General features: G+C 53.3%; 1 protein-coding gene and 1 pseudogene across 2 annotated transcripts; one reads left to right on the top strand and one right to left on the bottom strand.

The window, feature by feature from the left end:
• The first annotated feature begins 10,494 nt into the window (after positions 1-10,494).
• Positions 10,495-14,618, top strand: LOC116625384 (uncharacterized protein CXorf49 homolog). Of its 2 annotated transcripts, none has more exons than XM_032393884.1 (5): positions 10,495-11,847; positions 12,419-12,572; positions 13,128-13,207; positions 13,473-13,518; positions 14,323-14,618. In XM_032393884.1, exons 1-5 carry the CDS (start codon positions 10,573-10,575, stop codon positions 14,358-14,360), a joined length of 1,593 nt encoding a protein of 530 aa, XP_032249775.1. In that variant the 5' UTR covers positions 10,495-10,572; the 3' UTR covers positions 14,361-14,618. The 2 variants fall into 2 exon arrangements, with proteins under 2 accessions (XP_032249775.1, XP_032249773.1); XM_032393882.1 differs by having other exon boundaries at positions 14,320-14,618.
• A 5,453-nt stretch (positions 14,619-20,071) lies between these two features.
• Positions 20,072-20,586, bottom strand: LOC116625362 (annotated as a pseudogene).
• Between the last annotated feature and the right edge of the window lie 3,665 nt (positions 20,587-24,251).

Here is a 24,251-nt window from a genome sequence, read left to right as displayed (position 1 = left end):
TGTCAAATAAATAAATAAAATCTTTTTAAATATTTTCTCCATAAGGCACATCACAGTCATTTTAAAAAAGGTATTTTTAAATTAGGAAAAATGACAATATACTCGTATGCTGATGGGAATGAGAAAATAGAGAAAAACATTTACGAATGAGTAAAGTTTTCTTCTGATGGCTTGTATATTCTCAGAGGAGTGGGAAGCAAAGTTATCAGGTGAGAGTGAAGATGGTTCATGATCAGCAAGTATCCCCAATATCCTGAACTTTCCTGGATCTTCCACTCATCATCTTCTTTTTTTTTTTTTAAAGATTTTATTTACTTATTTGACAGAGAGAGAGACAGCAAGAGAGGGAACACAAGCAGGGGGAGTGGGAGAGGGAGAAGCAGGCTTCCTGCTGAGCAGGGAGCTTGATGTGGGGCTCGATCCCAGGACCCTGGGACCATGACCTGGGCCGAAGGCAGATGCTTAATGACTGAGCCACCCTGGCGCCCCCCACTCATCTCCTTATATGGAATTTTTCATAATAAAGTGCTGTGAAAAATTAAAAAGAAATGCTTCTGTTTATTAAAAGGCATGATAAAGAAGAGTGAAGGCAAGCTACAAACCAGAAGGAGATATTTTGATTACATGAAATCATCTATACAAAGTGTATAGAATACATAGAGAACTCCCACAAATAAATAGGTAAACAACCTATGGAGAAAATGGGCAAAAGACATTAAATAGACACCTCATAGACAAGAAAATCCCCAAGGCCACATATCTGAAAAACTGCTCAATATTATTACTAATCAAGAAATTGCAAATTAAAAGTATAATGAGATACTATTTCACTTTCACTAGATTGGCAACAATTTTGTAGTTTCTTAATATCAAATGTTAATAAGAATGTGGATCAACTGGAGCAGTTAAACACTCTTGATAAGAGTGTAAATTAGTATAATTATTTTGTAAGAAAATCTGGCATGATCTAGTAATGCTGGAAATGTGCCTCCTCTATGAGTTGACAATTCAAGTCCTAAGTATAAACACTGGAACACAGCTTCTCAGCCATTTTAGTCTATAGCCCACACAGGAAATGCTGTTTGTATGACACACAGGAGTAAGATGACAAGGTTGTTCAGGGCCAGAACCAAGAGATCCAGGGTCTGTGGTCTGGCTGCCTCCAGGGCTAAAGGGGTCTCAGTGTTTCAAGTCCAAAAGTTGGAGGACTCTTGCACATAGGCATCAGGAATCATGCTCCCAGAATGTTTATAGCAGCAATGTTTGTAATATCCTCCACAAATAGAAACAACCCAAATGTCCATCAATGATAAAATGGACACATAAATTGAGATACAGTTGATTCTTGTTATTTGTAGAGTCCATATTTGCAAATTTCCCTACTTGACAAAATTCATTTGTGACTCCAAATCAATACCAGGGTGCTTTCCTTGTCACTTGAGAGAGCAGTGAAAAATTTGAGTCACTGGAAACACATGTATGTTCCCAGATGAGGTCAAACAAGGTGACAATTTGCCTTCTTCTTTCAGTCTCATACTGTAAGCAAGTGTCCCTTCATGATGTAGTTAGTGCCATACATTTTGCATTTTTGTGCTTTTTGTTGGTTACTTCACAATTAAAGATGGCCTCCATGCTTAGTGATAACGTGCTGTCTAATGTTCTTGAATGAAAAATGACTGTGATGTGCCTTATGGAGAAAATATTTGTGTTATATAAACTCTGTTCAGGTATGAGTTATAGTGCTGTTGGCTGTGAAGTCAATGTTAATCAATCAATAATGTATATTAAACAAAGTACCTTTAAACAGAAACACAAATGACATATGGATATGCATTGATTAGTTGATGAAATGTGACTAGAGGATCATAGGAACTTGAAATTATATTTCCCTTAGGAGCAATATTTCAAGACTGCCTAATTCAGTGTTCATGGCAACTTTATAGAACATAGCTACCACAATAATGAGAATCTACTGTATATTCATTTGGTGAGATAGTATATGGCAATGATAACGAACAATTGCCTGCCACATGCAACAACAGGGATGAATCTCAGTTACACAAATTATTCCACTTGTATAAAGAGCAAAGGAAGCAGCAAAAAACAAGATATTGTTAGGATTATGAATCTACCTAGAAAATAACTAAAAGAAAAGGGAGAGGGACACTTAGGTGGCTCAGTCGGTTGGGCGTCTGCCTTTGGCTCAGGTCATGATCCCAGGGTCTTGGGATCTAGTCCGGCATCAAGCTCCTTGCTCAGCAGGGAGCTTGCTTCCCCCTCTGTCTGCCACTCCCCCTGCTTGTGTTCTCTCTCTCTCTCTCTGACAAATAAATAGATAAAATCTTTAAGAAAATAAATAAAAGAAAAAGGAGGGAACAATGAAGACAAAGGATAGAGGTTACCCCTGAGGAAAGTGAAAGGAAAGGGATCGAGGGATACATGCAAGAAACTTCTAAGGTAATGGTGATGTTTGAAAAAAACACTGCTGTAGAAGTTTACTGAGGGAATGAATGACTCCTACATCTGTCTCTCTGCTCTAACCCCTCATTGGAGCTCCAGAACCAAATTCCTAAGTGCATTTTAGGTAATTATGCCTGCATATCCTATAAGTACCTCAACCTTGACATATCCAAAGTCCAATTCCATCATTTTCTTCCCACACTTGCTTTTTTTCCTGTGTCCCTCTGCTAGTGAATCCTCCCAACCAGGAAATAACTCAAAAACAGGAATTTTAGTCATCTTTGACTTCTGCATCATCTTTGGCCTGTGGTGACCCCAAAATGTGCCCTTCAGATCTCCTGTTAGAGGGAGTATAGTGGAATGACAAGCGCTAGATGCCACCTCTTTGACTCCACAACTAAGTTTGTGCCAAGACGGCACATCCTCTGGGAAGCTGCCAGCCAGTGACTGAGCATGGCAGGGACACACTGCTGCAGGACAGGACTCCTCTTACTGTCGGCCCTGGGTTGGGGATTCCACGTGAGCCTGAATAAACTAAACTAAAGTCTACACTTTAGTTTTAGAACTAAACAGCATCTGAGATTCTTCTTATTTGACCCCCTGGCCCCCCACCCCCATTCTCCCGCATTTGTCTTACAGATGTCAAACATGCATCACACTCTAAATAGTATTACTGCCTACTCTTGCTGCTTCTCCTTTATTCTGCACATGCCATTCCCCCACAATGATCTTTCACATCCAATCATGTCTTGGTGTCCATATTTTTGTAGGAACCAAACTAACAACAGGGGTAGCCAGGAGTCGTCTGAGTAACAGGCCGGAAGGTGGGGGGGTTATGGACTGGCTCACTCGTTACCCAAATGGCAACAACAGTAAGTACCATCCTGAATGTTCTGTGTGGCATGGATAATCAATAGCACAAGGCTAACCCCTGAGTGCTTAAGGTTTCGCTTATACATACCTGGGGAAACATCCCAGTGGTGGCTTTTACCCTAGCTTGTGAGATGATTCAGGCCTTTGAATGGTATGAAGTGCACAAAGTCCAAGGGAGGGCAGAGGTGGCTGGTCATCACTAAGTTGTACTGATGCCCTGAAGAGACATAATGAGTAAGTAAGGAACATTACCAAAAAGTTAAGGGCTGAGGGTGAGACACACAGGACTTCCTTGGTAACTTACAAAAAGGCCCTTCCATTCAGCAGAGAAACAGCAAACACACTGAGGAGCTCACAGATGATGTGGCGGCAATAGAAGCAAAACGTCAGAGAGGGTTACATCCTCAACTAAAACAGGTCTGTTACAGGAAGATCAGGGTCCTGTTTGGAAAAAGGCCAGACACTGAAATGGAGCCCAGATATATCGCCATGCATGTCCCTGAGGAAGTTGGTTTTGCAGAAACGGTTTTGTAGGTTGATTACGGTGATAGTTACATGATTTACCCATATGTTAAAAATCAGGGTACTGAAAACCAACAAAGGAAAAAAGGTTAATTTTACCATAATAATTTCAAAGTTATTATTTTAAAAAAATTTAATGGGTGACATAAAAACAATGGGACTGATAATAGCCTTCAAAATCATGGGAGACTTCTCAAAAGTGACACTGGAAGTTTAAAAAAAAACAGTGGATCAATGCCTTCAAAATCCTTGGGGGAAAATTTCAGCCTAAAATTTATACATCCAGGTATCAATTGAGTATGAGATAGAGACAAACTTTGCCCATGTAAAGTCTCAAAAGAAGTCACTTACCATGTGCCTTTTCTCAGGAAGTACCTGGAGGATGTATCCCATCAAAAGCATTGTAGTAAAGAACAACAACAAAAAAAGTGGGTTCCAAGAGGCCCCAGACCGCACTTGGGGGTCTAGCAAAGGAATGTTCTAGGTTGATGCAGCACCCTTAGCAACCAATAAAGACTGGAAGGCATGCTCCAAGAACAAAGGAAGGAAGATATTTGAAGATTTGGAAAAGACGGCTGATAGGACTATGACAGAAATGGAAGTTCCTTTAGTCATGTTCACCGATGTAGCTCCAGATCTTAGAACAGTGCCCAGCACGTGGCAAGCATTCAGTAACGTTTTGCTAAATTTGAACAAGAGAGGAAGAGTGAATGGGAGGAGAGGATGTTGATACAGTGAGTACAAACAACATTTTATGTTTTTAAGATTTCTTTATTGATCTAAGAGAGAGGGCAGGGGAGCATGATCGGGAGGGGCAGAGGGAGAGGGAGAGAGAATCTCAAGCAGACTCCGGGCTGAGAGCCTAGCCCAGCACAGGGCTCGATCTCACCACCCTGAGACCAAGAACTGAGCCAAAATCAAGAGTCGGATGCAGAACGGACAGTGCCACCCAGGCGCCCCGCCCCCCCGACACAACTCTTTAAAAGGAGTTTTTCTGTAAGGCTGAGCCGAGAAATGTAGGGTAGCTCAAATGGAAAGTGGGATCAGAAGAGGGTTTTTGTTTTTTTTTTAAGTTAGGAGGAATGACATGATTGTACGTTGGTACCAGTGATCCCAAATGGAGGGACACATGTAGGAGGAAGGAGGGAAGTTTTCTACTGGTTGCCCTCTATTCTCAGGGAAATGGGAAGCAAAGTCACCAGGTGAGAGCGAAGAGGGTGAGTGATCAGAAAGGACCCCAATATCCTCAACGTCTCTAGATGTTCCCCAAATCATCTTGGTTGTCCCAAAAGCTGGCTGTTTCCCAAGATCATTTTCCTTGAAGCGTTCCTTAGGCGGTATTGAGTCTCTCACACACCTCTACCACCACAGCGCTAAATCCTTGCATAATTTAGATCCCTTCAAAGTTGTTGAGATTAGATTCATGGCCCTCAGGATGTTCTATCCTAGAAAATGGTGATGTGGACTTGAAAAGAATGTGGACTGGAAGAAAGAAACAGATGAGCCTAGGGGAAGGGAAGAAAAAATAAAATAAGATAAAAACAGAGAGGGAAGCAAACCATAAGAGACTCTTAACTCTAGGGAACAAACAGAGTTCTGAGGGTTTCTGGAGGGGAGGCGGGTGGGGGATGGGATAACTGGGTGATGGGCATTAAGGAGGACACGTGATGAAATGAGCACTCAGTGTTATGTGCAACTGATGAATCACTAAATTCTACCCTTGAAACGAATAATACAGGATATGTTAACTAAATTGAATTTAAATAAAAAAAAATTTTTTAAAGAAAAGGGTGTGTACACAACTGCTGTTGAATGGAGTGCTCTGTAGGTGTTAGTTAGTTCAAGTTCATGGACACGGCTGTTGAGGTCTTCTACACCCTTGCGAATTTTCTGTCTAGTCCTTCTGTCAATTATTGAGACGGAGTATTAAAGCCTCCAGGTATCACCGTTGAATGCTCTAGTTCTGCCATCAATTTTGTCAAGTTCTGTTGTATTTTGAGGCTCTGTACTTATGTGCATCTAAGTTTACAATAGTGATGTCTCCCATATCGGTGGATCCTTTTATCATGGTAAAATGTCCAGTTCCATCTCTGGGAACACTTTCTGCCTTAAAGGCCCACTTTGTCTGTTGTGATCATGGCCAGGACAGCACACGCTGGCTGCTGAACTCTCAGTAGATCATCCTCGGTCCTTTCTCCCTCAGTGGGTTTGGGGCGTTATCGGAAGTACATCCCCCGCCCAAAGCATACAGTTGAATCCCCAGGGTCTCACACCGGGTTGATCCTCTCTGTACCTCGCGGTTAATGCATTCAAACTAGGGGTAAATTTACAGATGATGTATTGCCATGAGTTTTATGCATTTCTCGTGTCTTTTTGCGCCTCTGTTTCTCCGGGACTACCACCTTTTGTGTTAGATAGATGTGTTCTCATATGCCCTTTGATTCCTTTGTTCCGGGGCCCCACCCCCTGAGGTCTCAGAGCTTCCAGGGTGGCCCTTCGCTCCCTAGCAAGACCCAGCATGTGCCGATAGATGCTACAGAGAATGCTCGCCGCCAAAGCCACAGGTGCCCCTCCCAGTGGAAGCCCTGATCTTCTCTCCATAACCTCGCTGGGGATATGCCAAGCCTGATAAGGGAGAGAAGAAATTATACGCCGAGGGAGTTGCAAGAAATAGCCGGTCTGTACTGGTAGGAGCAGGGGAAATATCCCTGGGATTGGATTTTGAGGGTGCCGGATCAAGAGGACAGGAAAGGGAAGACTGGATAAGCAGGTTTTACTGAGTGGGGGGGCACGATGTCGTCCCACGGGATTTCCCATACTGGCAGGGACTCCAGGAGACGGAGTAAATTCACCACCAGAGTGGCCCTTCAAAGCTTTAAGGAAGTGATGGCCCACAGGGAGGGAAGCGCGAGTCCCTGCCTTGGACCAGCAGGTGGCAGAGGAAGGAACAAAGGGGTTGAGTGAGGCAGGCATGCTGGAACGGACAGAACCCGTGAGGCCGGGCACATGGCCAGACGGTTATGCTCCATGGGAGGGCCGAGAGGACACACCATTCACCAAAGCCATCGGGGGTGTTCTGGTGAGAGGGGGCCCCAGCATCACCAAGAAGCTCAGCGGCTGCTCCCCTCTGCAGGCCGATGCAGATGACGGAAGGAAAGTGGTCCCGGCCTGGGCGCATTCCCATCCATGGGAACGATGGAATTCTGACGTAATAGAGGGCAGGGGTGGCTCTAGATCAAGAGACTCCAGGAGACCAGGTCTGCAGTAACAACCGGCAAGGTCAGAGGGGCAGTCAAGAGTGCTTGACTTGGGGCGCCTGGGTGGCTCAGATGGTGGAGCATCTGCCTTTGGCTCGGGTCATGATCCCGGGGTCCTGGGATCGAGACCCACATCGGACTCCTGACTCAGCGGGGAGCCTGCTTCTCCCTCCCCCTCTCCCCCTCTCCCCAGCTCATGCAATCTCTCTCTGTATCTCTGTCAAATGAATAAATTTAAAAAAAAAATCTTTAAAAAAATTAAAAAAAAAAAAAAAAGAGAGAGAGTGCTTGACAGGCACGGAGCTGAGAGGATGCTTCCGACAGCCTGGCTCCCTCGGGGTAATGACAGCCAGAAAAAGGCAAGAGAAAAGAGGGTGGTCGTCCCAGGAAAGAGTCACGATTTGTTGCTCAGTTCCCGGTCCGGAGCCGATTTTGAGACCGGCCCCACTGGCTGAAGAGGTGGGGGAGTCCTGAGGAGGAAGGGTCTGGAAACCAGGCGGTGAGTATATATACTGTTTATGATGCCACTGTCCTTCTCTACAGAAAAGGACTGCCCTTTCTCAAGTGACGGTGCCCTGGGGAAAGAGGAATACCCAGACGTGTCTAGGACGATTGGACACGGTCTGAGGTGACATTGATTCTGGAGCCCCAAAGTGTCACTGCGGGGCCTGGTTAGACTGGGGCTTAGGAGACCCTGGTAAATAAAAGGAGTTGGGGATAGGGATCCAGTCATGGACCAAGGCAGGGGTCACTTCTCCAGTCCACGGGTTGACAACTGATACACGTGGCACTTGGGGCAAAAACCCCCACATTGGGTCATTGGTCTGTGGGGTAAGAAGCTATCATGGTGGGGGAGGCCAAGTGGATCCTCTGACATAGGTCCCCACCGCAGACCGAACAGGTGAGCCGAAACCAATATTGGATCCTGGCGAGGCTGAAGGGGGAGAGTTAGCAGAGATTATGGACACCAGTGGCGACCTATAGGATGCAACCAAAGAGGAGGTGGGAGAGCCCCAGGGATGAGGAGAGTGGGGAAGGTGTGAAAAGGCTCTAGGATTCTGTCTGTGGGGGAGAGGGACAAGGAGGCCTCCACTGGATCCATCGGCAATGTTTCCTAGGAGGGTGGTGGGTAGAGGAGATTCTGCTCTATCCCTTGTGATCCATTTTAGCATGTCTGAAATAGCACACCATGACCTTAAGAGTCAATGGGAGAAGTGGGAGAGGGCGTTTTTCACACACAGGCAGGGATAGTGGGGGGCACGCTTGAGGAGGAGGCTTATCGCAGACTTAGAGTGTGCCCAGTCTCCCCGGCTCTGTAACCTTCTCCAGCACCACAGGCTTCTCAGGCGCAGACCCAGTGACACTGGGCCTTGGAGCTCACGCAGGCAAGGAGTGTTCAGGCACCCCAGGCCTCTCTTGGGGATCAGCCAGAGTAGGATGCGGGAAGGAGAGGCGAGGGGCAGACAGAGGAGCACGAATGGGAAAGCGAGGACGGAAAAGTACGGAAGGAACGGAGGGCCCTTCGAGTAGGGGCTGGGTGGCAAGCAAGGGAAATTCTAACACGCCAGGACCTCCCAGAAGCCAAGGGAAGCAGGGACCACTGCCCAGCTATCAGGACTGCTCAGCTCAGAGAAGCTGGGGACGGGTAGTTTCAGGAAAATCTGAGAGACAACTGGCGCCCCACCCCCACGGCCCCCACCACCGTTAGGCCTACTTAGTTGTGCCTTGCTCCAGACCTTTCGACATACTTGTACGTACACCTCTACGTAGTCTCGATATAGGAGTGGCTCTTGTTTTCTCTTCATTTCATTATTTACAAATGTGTGTCCAGCTCCACTGACCTCCAAATTGCTCTATTCAGTCACGAGGGTGCTTTGAAATCTGTGAACGTGGCCTCTCGCGTTCCTTTTGCCTGCCGCCTTTCAAGTCTTCGGGATGCACACACTTCCCGTTGCTTGCCTGGTGAGAGGCACCATTTCCTCACTGATGGGAATTTAGAGCGTTCCCAGTTTTTTCTCATCACCAACGTCCTAGTGCACGTGTCCTTCCTTATCCGCTACATGAACGAGCGAGTCTCCAGGAGAAGTAGCCGGCAGCAGATTTGCTGGGTGGCAGAGGGAATGTGCGTCTTCTCTGCTTTAAGGTTTTCCGCTCAAAGCGAGGACTCGGGAGCCACACTGCGTGCTTTTGATCCTGCCAGGGATCCCAGCAATCCTAATGACCTTGGGCGAGGGGCTGAACCTCTCAGTGCCCGTTTCCTCCCCTGGAAGAGGGCGGGAATAGTGGGTACCCCGACTCTAGGAGTGTCTTGTGGATGCGTGACTAGTCAACTACAGCGCTTACGTGAGGGCCAGGCATGTAGTACCTCTTGTGTAAGTTGCTTTGCATTGATTCTGCCAAATACCCTCCCAAAGGGCTGTTCTGCGCCGCCCCCGCCCCCGCCCCCACCCCCACCCCCAGCCCCAGCAGTGGGCAAAAGCACCGGTTTGCTCACAACCGCTCCCGCCCTTGGAATGGTTCAGGTCTTTGATCGTCGAAAGTCTGGTGTGTGAACACCGATTTGAGGTTTTAGTTCGCACCTCCGGGATTAGCGACGGTGCGCGACTTTTGGTGTGTGCACTGGCCACTGGGATTCCCTCCTCCTTTTTGAATTGCCTCGGAGAGGAGGAGGGGCCGGGAGGAGGGGGGCAAAGCCCAGCCCGTGCGCCAAACCCGCCTGCCAATAAAGTTCCCTGGGCACAGAGCCACGGACCAATCTGATCGCCCAGCGTGGTCGAGGGGTTGCGACAGAGACCCAAAGGCACGTAAATATGACAACGTTTGCTCTCGGACCCTTCGCGGGGAAAGTATGCCACCCGTCCCCCGATGGCTGACTGCGGGCTTCCCGTGCCCCCTTGCCCATCGGGTCCTAAGTGCCGCGGTGGAACAGAAGCCGGTGAAGCCTCTGTGCGCTAGGTGCCTCACCTCCGTCCCGACCTGTCGTCCCCACGACCCCGGAGACAGGTGCCGGCACACCGGGCTCGGCGGATGGGGAAGACGGAGGCTCAGAGCCGTGACTCCAAGTGGAAAGCAGGTTCTGGCCCAGGGGCGGCGGGACCCGAACAGCCGGACCAACGCCCGGACTCGCGGACACCCAGCCCGCGACCGGCTCCAGGGCGAACCAAAGGACCTCGACCCTATTGGTTAGGGCCTCGAGGGGCGGGCCAACAAGGGGAGGGCCAAGGAGGAGCGCGGACCAATGAGGAGGCCACGGCGCAGGCGTCAGAGGCGCGCACAGAGCCGCGCGTTGTTTGAGGTGATCTCGTGCGGTGCCTGTGGTGCCCGCCTGCGTCGCCAGGAGGCCTCGCGGCTCCCGTCGCACGTCGCGCGCCAATCGCCTGGCGCCTCTCCGCTCTGGCCTGTCGCGCCGGGACCAGGGCAGATCGTCTCCCTCGAGCCCGGGCTGCGCGGCGTGGCCGGCATGAGCGCTCCGGAGGAGGTGTCTGTCTTGGGAGCGGGTTTGGGCCCGGAGGGCGGGGGGCAGGCCAGCGTCCTCCCCGCCGGCCCCCGGGCCCCGCGGGCCCCGGCACGAGGTCTGGATCTGGGGCCGCCGCCCAGCGGCGAGGGCGAGGGCGGGTTCCCGGACGCCGAGGGCTTCGAGTCCGAGCGGGAAGTGATGGAAGCGGGAGGGCCGGTGCTGTGGGGCCGCGAAGGCCGCCCCGGCTCCCCGGCCGACGACGAGGGGGACGCCCGGGACTACGCGTGCCACCTCGCCGACGAGTCCGCGGCGGACACGGCGCAACAGCTGACAGACCGCGAGGCCCTGGGCCTGCGGAGAAAGCCGTCCGCGGAGAGCTGCGGCGCGGAGGCGTCGGGCGGTTGGGCCGGCCTCGAGGCGGGGCCCAGTGGGCGAGGCGCGCTCGCCCTGGGCCGCGTGAAGTCGCGGCCGCCTTCCGCCGCCCCGCTGCACGTCGGTGGGCCCGAGGGGGGCCGGGCCTGGGGGAACCCGACAGGAGGCGCCAAGGGCCCGTCGACCGTCCGGGTGGATCGCCAGCGGCCCCCGGCCGCCGAAGGCCCCGGCGGGCTGCCCTCCGACCCCGAGTCCTCAGATGAGTTCAGCGAGATACAGCTGATGAGGGTGAGCATTCACTCCAAAGAAGGCGGCTCAGCCAAGCCCAGCAGCCCCAAGGATCCCGGGGACACAGCCAGACACGCTTATTTCCACGTCAGGGAGAGTTTCCTTCACGTGCCGGGCCCTTTCCTGACCTCCGCTGCCCGAGGGTTCACTTCGGTAGTGGAGAGGCCGGCCGTTGGAGAGCTGGACATCGCCTCCTCTAAGAAAATGCCAAGTGTGGTCTGGGGGAAGGGGGAGAGCAGGCCCAGCTACCGGGGAGCTGCTGCTGTTGCTGCTGCTGCAGGCGGCCTGCCCCAGGCCCCCTCGAGGAGGAAGGCGGCCCAGGAGAAGAAATGCCTAGGGGGGGCCTCAAAAGTGGTCCCGGGCAAAAGCTTCCCTTCCTGGGGGCAGAGAGTGTCGGCTGCTCCCCCGGAACCAGCCACCTTCCCCCCAATCTCCGGTGTCCCGCTGCTTGGGAGGTCCAAGAGGTATTCCTTGGTCCCTTCGGGACCCAAACAGTCCAAGCACGCAGGCGCCGCCGGCAAGAAATCTGTGGCCAGGAGGACGCGGGAGGCAGAGGTGGCGGCCGCTGCGGGAGAAGGCAGTGACTCGAACAGAGACGCGGTCCTCCCAAAGGGCCAAGTGAGTAGGCCATGCTCCTCCTCTCGGGGTGCCCTTCCCCTCCCCCTCTGCCCACTTCTTTACCCATGCTCCCTCTGTCCCTACTTCAGGGGTTGCCGTGGGTGCCCCTGGGTCACTGGGATCACGGGCACGCCAGAGCGCGTCGTGGGTCGTCTTCTCAGGGGCAGACATTAACCTAGGGTAGCAGTGCGTGTGTGCCCGCCACCATTCCGGACCCTTGGCCCGTTTCCTGCCTCCTTCCCCCAGGGAGGGGCCGCGATGAAGGGAGGGCTGGTAGCTGATTTCCAGGCTTGGTCCACGAACCTTCAGTCTTTAGACGCCTGGGCTTTGTCAGTGCCCTGCTCTGCTCCCTGGCTCAGCTCTGCCTCCTGGCCCGGGGCTGACTGAGGGAGGAAGCGCCAGCCAGACCAGCCTCTGAGTTCCCCTCCCTATTCCCTGCCTCACCCCAGCTGCTACACGCACGTGCACACGTGTGTACGCCTACCCACACTCACACACACACGCGCGCACTCACACGCACACACCACATCCCACATCCCAAGTCCAGGTCGGTGAGAAATTTTTCTTTTAGCTTCCAACACGGAGGCCAGGCCCATCTTCGTGCATGCATCGCAGGGTGTGCAGCAGCGGTGACCTCCACACCAGAGCCCCCCAAGTTCCAGGAAGCTCGGAGCCCTTGGCCCTGAGCCAGGGAGACGTCCTGCACAGAGGGCCTGCCCTCGCCGGTGAGTCTTGTGGGTGTCACAGGAGTGCGGGGGGTAGGGAGGGGATGAGGAGGGAAGCCTCTGGCTCCGGCTCTGCTGGGGGCTCAGCTTTGTTCCCCGCCTCCCTCCCTCCCAGGGGAGCTTCTCCCACAGGAAATGGGGTCTCGACGGACCGGCCTTAAGCCACATCCTCCCCCGCGTGGGGTTTGTGCAGCAGGGGTTCTGCGTGGCAGCGCCCCAAACTGCAGCCCCGGACGTAGACCTTCCGCAGAGCAGAGCCTCAGATTCTGTTCCGTCCTGTTGGGCCACGTTGCTCGTCCCAGGCGCTGGCCGTGCTGCCGCTCTGGGAGAGTCCAAGCCAGAGCCCCAGTCCCGGGGGGGGGGGGGCCACCGTCAAGGCTGGGCTGGCCCGGGGGGGCAGGGGGGACGGGCCCGAGAGAAGGCTGCAGCTGCTGCCAGAGCAGGGGCCGCTTGCGGCCAGCAGAGGGTGGTGCTGCCTCACGTTCCACCCCGTGGAGGCCCTTTGCAGCTCCCTGGGGGCCTGGGAAGCTGGGTCGGACGTCCTGTCCCTCGCAGGTGACCAGGAGCCGCCGGGCCAGCCCGCAAGGCCAGGAAGGCAGCAGGAACCACCGGCTGGCGCGCAGGGCTGTCTGCGGGTAACGCTCCCCGGGGCTCCTAGGAATGCGGGCCCAAACCGGAGGGTGGGATCCAGGTCCAGGCTAGACTGACATAGGTGTTCCCCCCCTCCCGTCCGCTCCCCGCAGAGGGAAGGCGCCCCCTTTCCACTGAGGAGCCTGTGCGGGTCTAGCCACTGGGCCTGGGGCCGTAGTGCCCGTGGGAGAGGGGGAGGTCGAGGAGAGAGGAAGCCAGAGGATACTAATGGTTTGTGTCTCTCTCTCTCTCTGCTGTCTGCGGGCCTAGTGTCTGGTGCTACAGAGGGAAATAGACGACCTTAAAGAGCAGCTTGGTATGAGGAACCTCGGTCCGGGGCCGGGTTGGGGCAGAGGCAGGCTGGGGGGCTGGGGGGGGTCCTTGGTGCGGAACCCAGGATGGGCTGCAGGTGCAGGCGGCCTCCCAGGGACCGGCATTCCTGTGGGGACAGGACCTGGCAGGCCTGGCCCGGAGCCTGCTGTGCGTGTGCAGCTGGGTGTGTGCACGAACGGGAAGCCCTGCCTCGACTGCGTGCGCGCTCTGCCGGTGCCAACAGAGGTCTCCCTCTTTTAGGACGTTTGCAGATGCCTCCTTCATTTTCCCGTTAACTGCTCCTTGATACGGCTTGCAAGGCGTGCGTGCGTGCGAGTGTGTGTGCGTGCGCGCGCGTGCGTGTGCGTGTGTATGTGTGCGTGTGTGCATGCAGGTGCATTGTGCGTGTGTGTACGTGTGCGTGTGTGCGCGCGCATGTGTGTGGACGTGTGCATGTGTGCATGTGCATGTGTGCGCGTGTGTGCGTGTGCGTGCATGCATGTGCGCGTGTGCACGTGTGTGTACGTTTACGCATGCGTGTGTGTACGTGTGCGTGTGTGCGCGTGTGTGTGTCTGTTCCGTAGGCTGAACGAGTCCGATGTGCCCCAAAGCTGGAGAAGTGCTGGCCGCAGTTTGTTCCCTTAGAGGACGTGTCCATATGGAATTGAGGTGGTGGGTGAGGGAGTCAGGCCCGGGGCTGGAGGGGATCTCGGGGCGCAGGGCTCGGCGGTTCCCCGCGGGGTCGGGGTCCGGGCTTCTCTCTCCCCGTGTCTGGAGGGCGTGCTGACGCCTGTCTCTGTTTCAGCAGCCATGCAGTCCCTGACTGACAAGGGCCAGAGCCTCTGAAGGGAGCGTGACACACCCCGCTGCCCTTTGCATGGCCGTGGCTGGCGGCAGGGCCGGGGGCTGGCCCTGGCTCGGGCTCTTCCCGGACCCTGCGCTGTCGGGCCGGCTGAGCCCAGCATCTGTGTCCCAGAGGGGCAGCTGGTGCCTTCGGAGCCGGGGAGCTGCGGCCAAGCCGGTTCCCTCCTGGCCGCCCTCAGCCAAGGCTTCCTCTCCCTGTTCTTTTGCCCCCCTCCCCGCCCCAGTTCACAGCAGTTTCAAATTAAAGTACCTCTCAGGTCTGTGGTCTGCCCTCTCTGTGGGGTGTGGGGGGGGTGCTCGGCCTGGGATGGGAGAGGGGCGGGGCGGGGCAGGGAGCTGCTCCCTGTCACAGCCTTTTCCAGAACAGGACCTCCGGGGTCATGTGGTAGGCCTTGCCCTTGCGGGGAGTGTGGGCCGGCCTGTGCTAGGAGCCCTGCCATCCCGCCCGCAGCGTGCCCCCCACGCCACTCTGGGATCCATGTGGGCATGTGCTCCCTTTCCCCCCGTGGGCCCCCTTCGGTTTCTCCCCTCATCTCCCCCTCTTTTTGGGTCCCGGACTCCCCGTCCGTCTCCGTTCTCCCCCCTACCCCCTCCCCTTGCAGCAGGAACCCGGGGCCCCTTCCAGAGCTGCAGTCCCCCTTCCCTTCCCTCCTTGGGATCGCTGTCCTGCTCCTCCCAGCCCCCCTGCTCTGCCATCTGAGTGTCCCTGATCACTCCCAGGGCTTGCCCTCGCTGGCCTTCCCTGCCCCTGTGCTTCAACCCGGGGTAAAGAGCACACTTGAGCTCCTCTTGCCCCTTCCTTCCTGGGCCCAGTCCCCTCGGCGGAGTCCTTCCCTCCCTCTGCTGCCACCACGCACAAGGACCCCTGGCCCGGAAACTGGCGCATCCTCCCCCTCTCCTCTTTAGCCCTGGGCCTTGACACTGGGATTCCAGGGCCTCACTTCTCCCTCCTTGGGTTCGGTGGCGGTGGCGGGGTGGAGGCAGAAGTCACAGAAGTCACAGCTCACTGGGGTGCAGAGCCAGAGGGGAGGTACGGGAAACAGGGCAAAAGCACAGGTCGGTCTCTGGGCTGGAGGTGGGGCCGTCGAGGCTTGTGGGGGCTCTGGGGCAAACTGCCCACCAGCGGCCGGAAACGGATGGTCTAGCCATCAGAGTCCTCCTATCCCTCGTGTGCAAGCCACCTCCCCCCCCGCCCCCCCCCCACCTCCTGCCTGCTCGTCTCCGGACCCTTGGTTGGAAAGTGGCCGCCCGCTTCTATGGCAAGGGTGCGTGATGGGTCTCGATGTGCCTGCCTGGTCCCCTTCCAATGCTGTTCGACCACCACCATGACCCAGGTTTTTCCGGAAGCGCTATTTCCGTGTCCCCGCTCCGGCTCCCTGACTGCCCCTTCAGGCCACGGGAGATTTTGTCTGGACTCCGTGTTCCATTTCCCCCTCGCTGACGGGTGGGGATGGCTTCCTTCCTTCAGCCGGGACCCAGGGCTGTGCTGGCCTGAGACTCAGAGGGACAGATCTGGGTCTGAGTGAGGTGAGGGTCGCTTCTGCCAGACCAGACACCCTTCCCGAGAGACCGGGTGTTTCACGCACAGAAGCCGGGGTGTGGGCGGGTCGATGGTCCCCAGAACAGTCAAGGTTGGTGTGTGCGTTTGTTCATCTGTGGGTGTGTGTGTGTGAATAAAATTAATCAGGGATAATGTCCCTGGGGGGAGAGCGGTGTGAGTCAGGGAGTAAAGGGGGGAGACTGTGGTCAAGAACCGGTAAGATACTGAATGAGCAGAAGCAAGGGGCGGATCTACCTTTCAGGGGGTGCTGTTAAATTCCCTCATCAGGAGGGGACTGTCATGGAAGTCCCCAGACCCCGGACAGGGTGCGGGCATGCTCAATTGGGAGCCCGCAGAGGAGGCTGTGGATCCGACTCTGTGATCCTCTGAGCTCTGAGCCCTCCCGTGTGTGTTGAAGGAAGGACAGTGGCAGGGAAGGCTGCCTCAGAGGGGCTGGCGCAGGCCTCATCTTAGCAGCAGGGAGCTCGTTCAGGAGACTGCTCTGCCAGGAGCTAACAGGGACAGGGGCAGGATGGGCGCAGTGAGGATGGGAAGTAGAGAGTGGCTTCCCCACGGAAAATTGGGCCCACCTGGTTCCCCACACACACACCCCTTCTCAGCCTGCCTTCCTCCGGGGCCCTGTGCCATGAGCTCAGGTGGCCAGACCATCCCGCACGGGGTGGGACAAGCACAGAGCTCAGCCTGGAAAAGGACATTCGTGGGACTCAATCCTTCCCCCCCAAACCCCTCACTTGAGAAGGTGGGCTTGTTTGCTGAGGCTCCGGCCTTCACCCGGACCCTGTGGTTCTCTCTTGGCGGGGTATCATGGCGCGCTGTGGTCTGACTGAATGTGTTTGGGAGAGACCTTCAGCCGGGGTGTCCGCGGGCAGACAGGCGGGCAAGTTGTGACTGGGGAGAAGTCCAGCACCCACACCCCCCAGGGACCACAGAGCCATGGTGGCCAGCGTGAGGAAGGGGAGAAGGGGACCGGGGAGGGCATGATCGCAATCCTGGCTGACCAGTTTTGCTGGCCTCCCTTCCCTCCTCTGAGCACACGATCCCGGTCGCATATTCAGACCAAGTAGCCCCAGGTCATGTTGCTATAAACACATATATCGCGGGCTGTGGCTGGGCACCTTCCCGTCCCAGGAGGAAGTGAGTGGAGACGGTGAGGCGCAGATTAAGGGAGGACATGTGGGTCCCAGGGGGAAGGAGGAGGTGGGTCCCCTGCCCTCCTGGAGTGTGCCCCTTTTGCCTTCCCCCTCACGCCTCCTCTCTAGCCAGGGAGGCAGTGGCGGCTGGCCTGGGGAGCCCTAGGCCCCGTCCTGCCTCGTTCTGCTGCCTGCCCAGCTCCGGGCCAGATCCCTCCCTCTCTACCACCTCCAGCTCCAGCACCAGCGCCACGCCCACCAGCGGCCAGCCTTTCTCTGCAGATGCTTGGGGGGGATGGGCACACCCAAGGAGGGCAGGAGGAGGTGAGCCCTGGACACGGAGCTGGGCGTGGTGGGCAGAGGAATGGTCCCCAGAGGTGTCCACGTCCTAGTTCCTGGAATCCGCTTGTATGTTACCTTGCATGGCGGCGATGGGGTGAAGGTTGCAGATGTAATTCCGCTTGCTACTCAGCTGACCTTAAGGTGGGGACGCTGTCGCCCATGTTTGCTGGGTTGGCTGGCCCGCACGTTGGGGGTGTCAGGTGGCCATGTGAGCTGTTACGTGCGTGATCCCGGGTGCACCCTTCACATGATTGGAGGGTGCTCGGCGGCCCTGTGCTCCTGCCAGCTTGTAGTCCTGGTAACACTACCTGCCAGGTAGGTAACTACCTACCAGATTTAGAGAAACTTGACAGTAAGTTGAAACCCTCCTGACGCTAATAGTTATTTCTAGGATTTCAATCCATCCCATACAATCTTCTCTAAGACACATTGCAATAGAAGTATGTAAAATCAAGGATAAAGTAAGAATTTTAATAGTTGCATGGAAAAAATAACCTCTCATACAAGGGAACCCCCATAAGGTAGCAGTGCATTTCTCAGCAGAGACCTTGAAGGCCAGGAGGGAACAGGGTGATAATATATGTTCAAAGCAATTATAGAAAGATACTTCCAACCAGGAATACCTTACCCACCACATTTATCCTTCAGAAATGATGAGATAAAGACTTTCTGTAATAAATAGAAGCTGAGGGAATTCATTGCCACTAAGTCTGCCTTACCAGAACTGCTGAAGGAAGATCTTCAAGCTGAAACAAAAGGATGCTAGTTAGTATCATGAACACATGAAAATATATACAACACACTGGTAATGGAAAGTGTATACTCAGATTCAGAATAATCTCATAATGTAATACGGTGAAGTAGCTAGTTTAGTATAAAGATTAAAAACAAAAGTATTAAAATTGCTAAAACTTCAACATAATGTAAAAATATGAAAATGAAAAAAATTATGAAAATGGCAACATCAAAACAAATGAGGGGGAGTAAAAGAATAGCATTTCTATACGTGATTAAATAGCTATCACTGTAAAACACAGTTATATCTGTAAGATGTTTTATATAAGCCTCGTTGTAACCACAAAGCAAAACTATACAATAGATTCACAAAAGATGAAGAGGAAGGAATTAAAGCATAACACTAAGGAAAATCATCAATTCACAAAGGAAAGGAACAAGAGAAAAAGAAAGGAATTAAGGAACTACAAAAATAGTCAGAAAACAGTAAGATGGCATTGGTAAGTCCTTACATATTAATTATCCTAAAGGTAAATGGATTTGCTTCTCCTATCAATGAGATACAATAGTCTCTTTGATAAAAGCTGTTCGGAAAACTGGTTAAACCCATGCAGAGAATTAAACTGGACTCCTATCTTACACCACTTAACAAAAATTTGAAATGAATTAACTTAAATTTAAGAGATAAAAATTTAAAACTGTTAGAAGAAAATGGGAATAGCAGGAGGAAATTCGAATCAGAAAATGCAAATCCAATCAAAATTTTCTGAAACACAACTGAACTGGATCTTTAATATGTCAATGTTGTGCAAGACCAAAAAAATTCTTGAAAATTGCTCTAGTTTAAAGGACGCAAGAGACACATGACAACTGAATGCAATGATGGTGTTTGACTGGAGACAGTGTGTTTTGAAGAAATATGCACAAAAACCAATATTGAGACAATCAGAAATTTTTTGTGAGAATTATATGATAGGTAGTTGTATTCTCTCAATGTTAAATTTTCTGAGTGTAATAATTTTAAGATTTTGTAGCAGTAGTTTCCTTTTCTTAAGAGATACCGGCTGAAGTATTTAGGGAAAGTGTACTGTAATATCTTCAAGTAACTAAACTTATTCAATGGAACAATTACACACACACACACACACACACACACACACAAAGAAAGAAAATGACAAATATAACAAATGATAACAGATGAATGCAGGTGAAGGATATATGTGTGTTCCTTGCAATTTTCTTGCAACTATCTGTAGGAGAGACATTTCAAAAATAAAATTTGGAGAAAAAGAAGATAATTATACACCATTTTATTCCAGTCAATTTGGAAACTTAGGTGACCAATTTCTAGAAAAAAAATAACTTGCCAAAACTGACTCAAGAAGGAATAGCCAATCTGAATTGTTCTATAACCATACAGAAATATATCACTAGTCAAAAAGCTTTTTTAAAAAAATCCAGGCTTCTCCTCTGACTTCTGACAAACATCTTAGGCAAAAATATTTTTCAATGTGACACAAATTCATAGACAAACTAGAAAAAGAGGGACACTCCCTAAAACATTTTGTGAGAATACAATAACCTGGATACTAAATCCTGTCAAGGACAAGTTGAGAAAGGAAAATCACGGGTCAATCACACACTCATGATAAAGAAGCAAGAATCAGAAACAGAATATTAGCAATCTGAATCCTACAGGATATAAGAAGGAAAACAATGCGCTATGATGAAACCGGATCCATCCCAGACACACAAACTTGAATTAACTTCAGAAATAAAGTACTACAATATTTCACATTCACACATTATAGGAGATCACTGAACCTCAAATTCAGAAAAATAATTGGTAAGACACAGTATCCATTAGTAATGTATTTTTCACAATTTTTTAAAAGTTCAAGAATTTTTTTTTAATTAGAAGGATTTTTAATTTCCAAGTCTTTTGAGAAAGCAAAATTAATGCAACACAAATCAGAAGATCTAATTAATAAATTTAACAACAAAGTAATTTTGTTACATAAATTAACCCATTTATTATAGGCTAGCAGTATTTCAACTGGTGAAGCTTCTACTGTTTTTTCAACTCCTTCAGTATTCTGATGGCAGACTTTACTGTGACTGCAGAAGCTGTGTTGTAGGTCCAGGAGCCACCGGGGTCTGTTTTCATGCAGGAGCTACAACGCCAGATCCCCACAGCTTGTCTTCTCATCTTGGTTTTCCTACAAAAGGAGCAAGTGTACTTAGCGTGCTAGCTTATTTCAATCTTCTTTACCATTTTCCTGACGGAGGCACCATAATGGGTGCCATATTTACCGGCAATTCCAAACTTCTTGGTGCATTTAGCCATGTTACTTCAAACTAGTTCTGAGCCCAGAAAGCAGAGTTCAAGATTACTGAGATAGAATTTGCATCAAGGTCTATGAGTCCTTACAAACTCATACTGTTAGGGAACCACCACCACAATCAAACTACAAAAGATTTTCATCACCTGCCAAAACCCATCATGCTCTGATAGTTAAACCCCTTCTCTCAACCCCCAGACACTAACAACCACTGATCTGCTCTCTGTCCCTATGGTTTGGACTTTGCAAGAATATCACAAAAATGGAATCCTGTGGTTTATAAATTTAGCACTTGGTGTCCTTCACAGAAAGGGACCCACACATATGGCACTTCTGGAAGTGCAATGTACCATTCCTCACCTGGGTAGTAGTTACATGGCTTGATCACTTCCTATCCATTTGTCAAATTGTAGGCTTTCTACAATTATGTATACATACAGTGTTTCATAAATATAATACGTACTTTCCTGTAATTTATCCTATCTTTGTAAAGGTTACTTATTAAATAGCGATTGCTATCCTTTAAAAGAAAGTGGAAAAGTCAAGACAGCAGTCATCTCAAGAAAACTGAGGAGATAAGTGACTGGCATGGGGCAAAAGGAGGGTTTCAACTTACTGTCAAGTTTCTCTAAATCTGGCCAGCCTTTCTCTGCAGATGCTTGGGGGGGATGGGCACACCCAAGGAGGGCAGGAGGAGGTGAGCCCTGGACACGGAGCTGGGCGTGGTGGGCAGAGGAATGGTCCCCAGAGGTGTCCACGTCCTAGTTCCTGGAATCCGCTTGTATGTTACCTTGCATGGCGGCGATGGGGTGAAGGTTGCAGATGTAATTCCGCTTGCTACTCAGCTGACCTTAAGGTGGGGACGCTGTCGCCCATGTTTGCTGGGTTGGCTGGCCCGCACGTTGGGGGTGTCAGGTGGCCATGTGAGCTGTTACGTGCGTGATCCCGGGTGCACCCTTCACATGATTGGAGGGTGCTCGGCGGCCCTGTGCTCCTGCCAGCTTGTAGTCCTGGTAACACTACCTGCCAGGTAGGTAACTACCTACCGCTGGTGGGCGTGGCGCTGGTGCTGGAGCTGGAGGTGGTAGAGAGGGAGGGATCTGGCCCGGAGCTGGGCAGGCAGCAGAACGAGGCAGGACGGGGCCTAGGGCTCCCCAGGCCAGCCGCCACTGCCTCCCTGGCTAGAGAGGAGGCGTGAGGGGGAAGGCAAAAGGGGCACACTCCAGGAGGGCAGGGGACCCACCTCCTCCTTCCCCCTGGGACCCACATGTCCTCCCTTAATCTGCGCCTCACCGTCTCCACTCACTTCCTCCTGGGACGGGAAGGTGCCCAGCCACAGCCCGCGATATATGTGTTTATAGCAACATGACCTGGGGCTACTTGGTCTGAATATGCGACCGGGATCGTGTGCTCAGAGGAGGGAAGGGAGGCCAGCAAAACTGGTCAGCCAGGATTGCGATCATGCCCTCCCCGGTCCCCTTCTCCCCTTCCTCACGCTGGCCACCATGGCTCTGTGGTCCCTGGGGGGTGTGGGTGCTGGACTTCTCCCCAGTCACAACTTGCCCGCCTGTCTGCCCGCGGACACCCCGGCTGAAGGTCTCTCCCAAACACATTCAGTCAGACCACAGCGCGCCATGATACCCCGCCAAGAGAGAACCACAGGGTCCGGGTGAAGGCCGGAGCCTCAGCAAACAAGCCCACCTTCTCAAGTGAGGGGTTTGGGGGGGAAGGATTGAGTCCCACGAATGTCCTTTTCCAGGCTGAGCTCTGTGCTTGTCCCACCCCGTGCGGGATGGTCTGGCCACCTGAGCTCATGGCACAGGGCCCCGGAGGAAGGCAGGCTGAGAAGGGGTGTGTGTGTGGGGAACCAGGTGGGCCCAATTTTCCGTGGGGAAGCCACTCTCTACTTCCCATCCTCACTGCGCCCATCCTGCCCCTGTCCCTGTTAGCTCCTGGCAGAGCAGTCTCCTGAACGAGCTCCCTGCTGCTAAGATGAGGCCTGCGCCAGCCCCTCTGAGGCAGCCTTCCCTGCCACTGTCCTTCCTTCAACACACACGGGAGGGCTCAGAGCTCAGAGGATCACAGAGTCGGATCCACAGCCTCCTCTGCGGGCTCCCAATTGAGCATGCCCGCACCCTGTCCGGGGTCTGGGGACTTCCATGACAGTCCCCTCCTGATGAGGGAATTTAACAGCACCCCCTGAAAGGTAGATCCGCCCCTTGCTTCTGCTCATTCAGTATCTTACCGGTTCTTGACCACAGTCTCCCCCCTTTACTCCCTGACTCACACCGCTCTCCCCCCAGGGACATTATCCCTGATTAATTTTATTCACACACACACACCCACAGATGAACAAACGCACACACCAACCTTGACTGTTCTGGGGACCATCGACCCGCCCACACCCCGGCTTCTGTGCGTGAAACACCCGGTCTCTCGGGAAGGGTGTCTGGTCTGGCAGAAGCGACCCTCACCTCACTCAGACCCAGATCTGTCCCTCTGAGTCTCAGGCCAGCACAGCCCTGGGTCCCGGCTGAAGGAAGGAAGCCATCCCCACCCGTCAGCGAGGGGGAAATGGAACACGGAGTCCAGACAAAATCTCCCGTGGCCTGAAGGGGCAGTCAGGGAGCCGGAGCGGGGACACGGAAATAGCGCTTCCGGAAAAACCTGGGTCATGGTGGTGGTCGAACAGCATTGGAAGGGGACCAGGCAGGCACATCGAGACCCATCACGCACCCTTGCCATAGAAGCGGGCGGCCACTTTCCAACCAAGGGTCCGGAGACGAGCAGGCAGGAGGTGGGGGGGGGGGCGGGGGGGGGAGGTGGCTTGCACACGAGGGATAGGAGGACTCTGATGGCTAGACCATCCGTTTCCGGCCGCTGGTGGGCAGTTTGCCCCAGAGCCCCCACAAGCCTCGACGGCCCCACCTCCAGCCCAGAGACCGACCTGTGCTTTTGCCCTGTTTCCCGTACCTCCCCTCTGGCTCTGCACCCCAGTGAGCTGTGACTTCTGTGACTTCTGCCTCCACCCCGCCACCGCCACCGAACCCAAGGAGGGAGAAGTGAGGCCCTGGAATCCCAGTGTCAAGGCCCAGGGCTAAAGAGGAGAGGGGGAGGATGCGCCAGTTTCCGGGCCAGGGGTCCTTGTGCGTGGTGGCAGCAGAGGGAGGGAAGGACTCCGCCGAGGGGACTGGGCCCAGGAAGGAAGGGGCAAGAGGAGCTCAAGTGTGCTCTTTACCCCGGGTTGAAGCACAGGGGCAGGGAAGGCCAGCGAGGGCAAGCCCTGGGAGTGATCAGGGACACTCAGATGGCAGAGCAGGGGGGCTGGGAGGAGCAGGACAGCGATCCCAAGGAGGGAAGGGAAGGGGGACTGCAGCTCTGGAAGGGGCCCCGGGTTCCTGCTGCAAGGGGAGGGGGTAGGGGGGAGAACGGAGACGGACGGGGAGTCCGGGACCCAAAAAGAGGGGGAGATGAGGGGAGAAACCGAAGGGGGCCCACGGGGGGAAAGGGAGCACATGCCCACATGGATCCCAGAGTGGCGTGGGGGGCACGCTGCGGGCGGGATGGCAGGGCTCCTAGCACAGGCCGGCCCACACTCCCCGCAAGGGCAAGGCCTACCACATGACCCCGGAGGTCCTGTTCTGGAAAAGGCTGTGACAGGGAGCAGCTCCCTGCCCCGCCCCGCCCCTCTCCCATCCCAGGCCGAGCACCCCCCCCACACCCCACAGAGAGGGCAGACCACAGACCTGAGAGGTACTTTAAT

The sequence above is a fragment of the Phoca vitulina genome, unplaced genomic scaffold (genome assembly GCF_004348235.1).
Source record: "Phoca vitulina isolate PV1807 unplaced genomic scaffold, GSC_HSeal_1.0 scaffold77, whole genome shotgun sequence".
Taxonomy (NCBI): Eukaryota; Metazoa; Chordata; class Mammalia; order Carnivora; family Phocidae; genus Phoca; species Phoca vitulina.
Note: the sequence above shows the minus strand (reverse complement) of the source record. Positions and strands in the feature narration are given on the sequence as shown.

What these genes read in the sequence shown, in the direction of transcription:
- LOC116625384 (XM_032393882.1), top strand. Translation starts at nt 10,573, where the DNA reads ATGAGCGCTCCGGAGGAGGTGTCTGTCTTGGGAGCGGGTTTGGGCCCG. An exon ending in GCGCGCAGGGCTGTCTGCGG is followed by an intron (nt 13,208 to 13,472) that starts GTAACGCTCCCC and finishes CTGCGGGCCTAG; the next exon opens with TGTCTGGTGCTACAGAGGGA. An exon ending in CGACCTTAAAGAGCAGCTTG is followed by an intron (nt 13,519 to 14,319) that starts GTATGAGGAACC and finishes TCTCTGTTTCAG; the next exon opens with CAGCCATGCAGTCCCTGACT.